The 6,000-nt window shown below is 35.2% G+C and overlaps 1 protein-coding gene across 1 annotated transcript in view; it reads right to left on the bottom strand.

Annotated features, from left to right (window-relative positions):
- Positions 1 to 1,688: 1,688 nt before the first annotated feature.
- Rp2 (RP2 activator of ARL3 GTPase) overlaps positions 1,689 to 6,000 on the bottom strand; it is a 33,771-nt gene continuing 29,459 nt past the window's right edge. The window contains exons 4-5 of the mRNA XM_036174854.1: positions 2,614 to 2,699; positions 1,689 to 2,098 (exon numbers count right to left, since the gene is read on the bottom strand). Coding sequence (XP_036030747.1) covers positions 2,015 to 2,098; positions 2,614 to 2,699 — 170 coding nt within the window. The 3' untranslated portion in view covers positions 1,689 to 2,014. The remainder of the gene's footprint in view (positions 2,099 to 2,613; positions 2,700 to 6,000) is intronic.

Below are 6,000 nucleotides of genomic sequence, written 5' to 3'. Positions count from 1 at the left end.
TGTATCCTTTACATTATATTCCTGAGTTTTTGAACAATGCTACAGATAAGATAAAAAAAACTCAATGTGCATTTTAGTTCTAAAAAACAGGTATTAAGATTATTTTAAATGTGAGTCATGACATTAAATAATCAAGACAGAAACAAATGTATTTAATTTAGCTTAGCTCAGGGAAACATTAATGCCTCTGACCACAATTTGGAAAGATTATTTGTAAAATATGATAGAAATTCTATTATACCTTCCAGAAGTTTTTATTTGCACCTTATGAGATCACATTGACTTTGTAGATATCGCTTTTATAAAAGAAATGTTCAAATGAAGACAGTCAGCACAAAGCTAGGCACAGTGTAGGTGCTTGATATTCATTTAAAATAACAAAGTATTATTTCTACATATTAACAATTCAACACGGTAGTTATAAGTTGACTTAAAGCATTTTAAACATGAAAATACACTTTTAGTAACAACCATAAAAGGGATTTTTACAAGTGGTCATTTTCAGTCTCAGTTTTATAAAAATAGTTTCAGATTCCTTTAAATGGGCCTAAGAAAGCTGTTCCTATTTGCTGCTAAATGTGTTAAGACCAACCTATCAACACCTTCAGAACTGATCAGTTCAGATGATAACACACCCTAAAGCAGTTTCCCTTGAGAACTGAATCTGTGCATCTGAAGACTGAATCCACCAATGTGTATTTCTGAACAATTCTCATACCTCCTGGAAAATTACTACGAACAAATGGATTTCAGAAATAATGATTTCAGGTAACCAAAACTTTTATCATACTTGAACATTACTTTACACAAGTAAAAAAGATGTATGGAGATTTTGAATAACCTGCCTAGCTTATTATCAGACCTTACTCAAAAGTATTCCTTACCTAAAAGTCACAGGTTTTGCTCTAGGTCTCATGATAGTCACAAGAGCTATCAGACAGTAATCACCTCTGTCAAATCTGCTAGTGATTGCTGTTCTATAGTTTTATGTTGCGTATAATTTTTTCTTGCTAGGAAACAGAAGAATCATCTAGCAATTGTATTTAAAAAAAACAGCTATACTACTTATGAAGTAGTTAGTTCTTAAAATAGCAATGCCAGCATCAGTCAGAAGTATTTGCAATGCTGATTGTTGAGTATCTAGTTTTTTCTTTCTTTTGAAATAGGGTCTCACTATGTTGTCAAGGCTGGTCTTGAACTCCTGAGTTCAAGAGATTCTTCCACTTTCAAAACTCAAGTAGCCAGGGACTACAGATGACACTACCATACTCAGCTTTCAAATTCCCATTTCTTTAAAAATTTTCAAGTTACAAAATAGTATCTCAACTCCATGTACAAAATCTCATTAGTCATATAAGCAAGAAGGAAATGATTATTTAACTGGATATGCATTTTTGAAAAAAAGTGCATAGTTTTATTTAATTATCACCTAGTAACAAATTCCTCTAAATTAAAAGAGAAAATAAGTAACAAAATACACAATTAAATGAATACCACAGAGCAGCACTAAGGAAAGTTGGAAAGTTTAAATTATCAGAGATTTGAAATAACTTTTAATTAATATTAAAATTGTGAACTGATAACCACTTCTGTTTTCTTTCTTTTTTAAACAAGGTTTCTCTGTGTAGCCCTGGCTATCCTGGAACTAGCTCTATAGACCAGGCTGGCTTCCAACTCACAAAGATCCGCCTGCCTCTGCCTCCCGCGTGCTGGGGTTTAAAGTGTGCGCCACCACTACGCCGTTACTTCTGTTTTCTATTATATGAAAGAAATAAGACTGAAAACTTATTGAAGGAGGTTAAATAATTTATAAAATAATTAAAACTACTTAATTTAAATGAACTATTTTAGATCCTCAAGTAAATGATATGGTATTCAAAGATACTTTAAAAAAAAAAGGCTTTAACAATTTTAGCATTAGTAAAAATTACTAATGGCTTTAGAGTAATATACATAAGTATATTATCAAACTCTATATATAAAGGTTGGAAAGGACTTAATACCACAATCCGCTTCAAATCCCCATCTGTATCTCAGCAAAATTATAGAAGCTGTCAACATCACCAGATGCTGTCTCCTTCTTTTCTGATACAAACATCTATTTAAAATACAAAATAAATAAAAAATTAGTTCTGTAGCCCTTAAATACCACTGGCCACATCTTTACAGGACAAAGTCACAAGTTTAGGGTTTTATTTTTAACTTAATTTTATGTGCATGCATTTCTGCCTGCATGTATGTGTGATGAGTGTTGGATCCCCTGGAAATGGAGTTACACAGTTGTGAGCTGCCATGTGGGTGCTGGGAATTGAACCTGGGTCCTCTGGAAGAGCACTCAGAGTTATGTGTTAAAACCCTCCCAGGGTTTTAAGAATTTTTTAGATTTATATCTTTATGTGTATGAATGTTTTGCCTTCAGGTATGTATGTGTACCACACACATGCCTGGTTTTCTCAGAGGTTAAAAGAGGGTGTTGGACCTCTGGAGTTGGAGTTACAGACGATTCTGAGTCTATGGTTAAAGAATATACTATAGATACAAGTACTATTTGTTTGTAAGGGAAAGGAGATAAAATAGAAAGTTAGATTGAGATATAGGCAGTAAGATCTATACCTTTGTCCCATTGAATATCTCATTTACAATAAGGTGACATCCTTCTACAGCACCATCTCCATTAAATTCCAAGGCAATCACTGGACCTAAAAGGAACCCCAAGAAATGTTTTCTTAGCATGAATACAAATATATTATAAAACTAATTCTTGCATTTCTTTTGTTTTAGATTTTTGGACATAGTCTCACTATATACACCTGGGTGGCCTGGAAGGCACTATGTAGACCAGACTGCCCTTGAACTTTTCTCCATCCTTCTGTCTTTACCTCCTGAGTACTAGGATTACAGGTATGCAGTACACCCAGCACTCATTTTTTTTTATTCTTCCCTGAGAAATTTCCAGTATCTTCATCAGGTGAGAAAGAAGAAGGAGGTAGATAGAAAGGCACATCATTTTAGCTTCTTTCCACTTTCCCTATCAATAAAACAAATAAACACTAAGTCTCATCCTATGATGTACAGTTCTAATACTATTATAGGACTAGTGTCACATTTTTAAAAATTATATATGTGTGTAGGTATGACCATGTGGAGTGCCTTGTGGAATACAGAAGAGGTCATTGGATTACTTGTAGCTGGAGTTACAGACAGTTTTTTTCTGAGCTGCCAGATTTGGGTGCTGGTACCTGAATTCCAGTCCTTTGTAAGAGCAGCAAACATTCTTAACTGCTAAGCCATCTCTCCAACCCACTTACTGTCACATTTTCAACTGTTGGAAATTGTCTAATTTCTTTGGTTTTTATTCTTCTTTTTAAAACAAAACAAACAAAACCAAAGAATCTCCACTCATATAGCAGTACAAAGACTAGTGGGCAAAATACCAAATGAGAGAAAAACAATCCAAGTCAACAAACACAAGTCTTACCAGGCACCCTGCCTTTCTTCCAGCTCCCCTACTTACCAGCCAAGTTCTAGCCCACCAACTATGGAAATAAACCAAAAGAGAATTGAGGCCAGGCACCAAAGCAATACCTCTCTGAAAGAATTTTCCTTGAGTGTGTCTTAAAGCTACATTCTTTTTTGTTTGTTTGTTTTAAAATTTTTATTTATGAACATTGGTACTTTGCCTCCATGAACGAACATGAAATGCTAAGTATAATGTAGTTTTGTGTCCTGGACAAAGCACAAGAATGAGAAAGATCTTATTATATTTGGCACCTAAATAACAACTGGAGGGTTACAATTTAATACAGAAACATACAGGAAAGGCAAGCAATATAGTAGTCAACTATACAATCACCCAGAGTTAGAGAGAAAGCTAACTATGTGTTCACAGCACCACAGTATCTGTAGATTATGATATGTACTGAAAAAGAAAACAGCTTACATTTCCTTACTCTTGGCAAAAAGGCTCTGTGGAAAATGTGAATGATAAGAAGAGGGTATCAAATGAAACCTTACAAGGAGAAATAATTCTAAAGGTAGCCTTCTAGGAAAAAGTTCTTATGTTAGGGAACCTATTCCAACCCACAGACCTGTTCAAAAAACTTGATTGTGATGTAAAAGGGGAAATATTATAAGCTCCCCACAAAATGTTTACCTATTGAAGGAAAGAGGGGGGAGTCAAGTGTTATGGCATGGATGCAGGTAAAAATTCTCTCAGTGCACCCTTTTATATAACTTGACATTGGAAAGCATGTTAGTATCACAAAGCTAAAAGTAAATGTGGGGAAAAGAGCAGTTCTAAAACTTATAAGCAAACTAAAATAAATGAGTCTATCAAGTTAGTGATATGACCATACAAAGACTTATTCTAAGCAACCTTAGAAGGCAATGCTTTGTCTGTATACCCTCAGTGGTATATGGCCCAAGTACAAACATATAGAAGCGAATCTTAAAACTTCATTAATCTTATTCTGGTAGTAAAAGATGCTGTTTATTACAAAACCATTATGTTAAAACAATATTGTAAGAAACCAAAACATTCAGAAATATTATAAAAGAAAAAAATTAACTAAGTCTTGTATCGGCTATGAGCTCGTGTAATTTTTGTGTGTAATTGTGTTTTTGTGTAATTGTGTTTGGATTTTAGCCCATGTGTTAAAAGCTTACTTAGTTCCCAGCCCAAAGCACGATTTTGAAGGTATTAGAAACTTTAAGAGATGGTGCATAGTGGGAGATTTTATGTCTTTGGGGGCATATCCACAAAACACTGTGGGGCCTCATCTCTTCTTCCTTTTGTTTCAGGTACAGGGTGAATGGGCTTCTTCCTGACATATGTTCCCATCACAGTGTACTGTGCCACTGAAAGCCCACAAGAATAAGGCCGATCAGTCATAGACTGAAAGCTCCAAGAGTTGCAAGTCAAAATAAAACTTTTCCTTTTTACTAAGTTGATTATTTCAGTTATTATTTGTTATAGCAATGGAAAACTCATGGACACATTTGGTAACTGTGAAAGCAAGGTGGTAGTTACAGGGCTTTGTTACATTTATCAATCTACCTTTTTTGATTTTTTTCTTTTTTGAAACAGAGTCCCACTACTTAATTAGCACTGGCTGGCCTGAACTTGGTATATAGACTAGTCTGGCCTCAAACTAACAGAGATCCACCTGCCTCTGCCTCTAACTTCCAAGTACTGGGATTATAAGCATGTACCACCATACCAGGCTCTTCTGTCTACTTTTGTTTTTCCCATGACAGGGTTTTTCTAACACCTCTGGCTGTCCTGGAACTCAATTTGTAGACCAGGCTGGCCTTGAACTCACAGAAATCCACCTGCCTCTGCTTCCTGAGTGCTGAGATTAAAGGTGTGTGCCTCTACTGTCCAGCACTTCTGTCTACTTTTTGTATGGAAAAATTTCCCCATTAAAACAAAGGATTTGAGAGGTGTAGTTAGCACATGTCTATAATCTTATTACTCAGGAAGTAGAAGCAGGAAGATTAGTTTAAGGCCAGTCTCAGCTACATAGTGAATTTGAGGCCCAGTGTCTTGTCCAGGCTGGCTAACAACTCACAATCCTTCTGCCACAGCCTCCTGAATAATGGAGTTACTAATGTGCACCATCTCATACACAGCCGAAATATTGTGTTGAGCCAAAAAGCACTGAAATTATCCAAGGCCAATGAATGGAGTATATTAAAAGGATACAAAAGATAGCCTGAAGGGCTAAACATGAGACATGGTGAAATCAGAAGAAATAATTACAGCTTATTAGAACACACTGAATATATAAAAACCCTTGAGTCTGCAATGGTATTTAGACAAAAAAGGAACAAAACTCACTAGACACTACTGCCGGTTGCTAGGGTGCCAATTCATTATTCTGAAAATTGATGCTTATTTTCCCTCTTTATTCTACTTTTCTGATATGAAACATATTTCAAGTCAACTAAACAGTGCTGTGTACAAGGTGTTCTCATAACATCTACTAATAAATGTAGAGG

This window comes from Onychomys torridus, chromosome X (assembly GCF_903995425.1).
Source record: "Onychomys torridus chromosome X, mOncTor1.1, whole genome shotgun sequence".
Taxonomy (NCBI): domain Eukaryota; kingdom Metazoa; phylum Chordata; class Mammalia; order Rodentia; family Cricetidae; genus Onychomys; species Onychomys torridus.
This window is presented reverse-complemented; position numbering and strand designations above follow the sequence as displayed.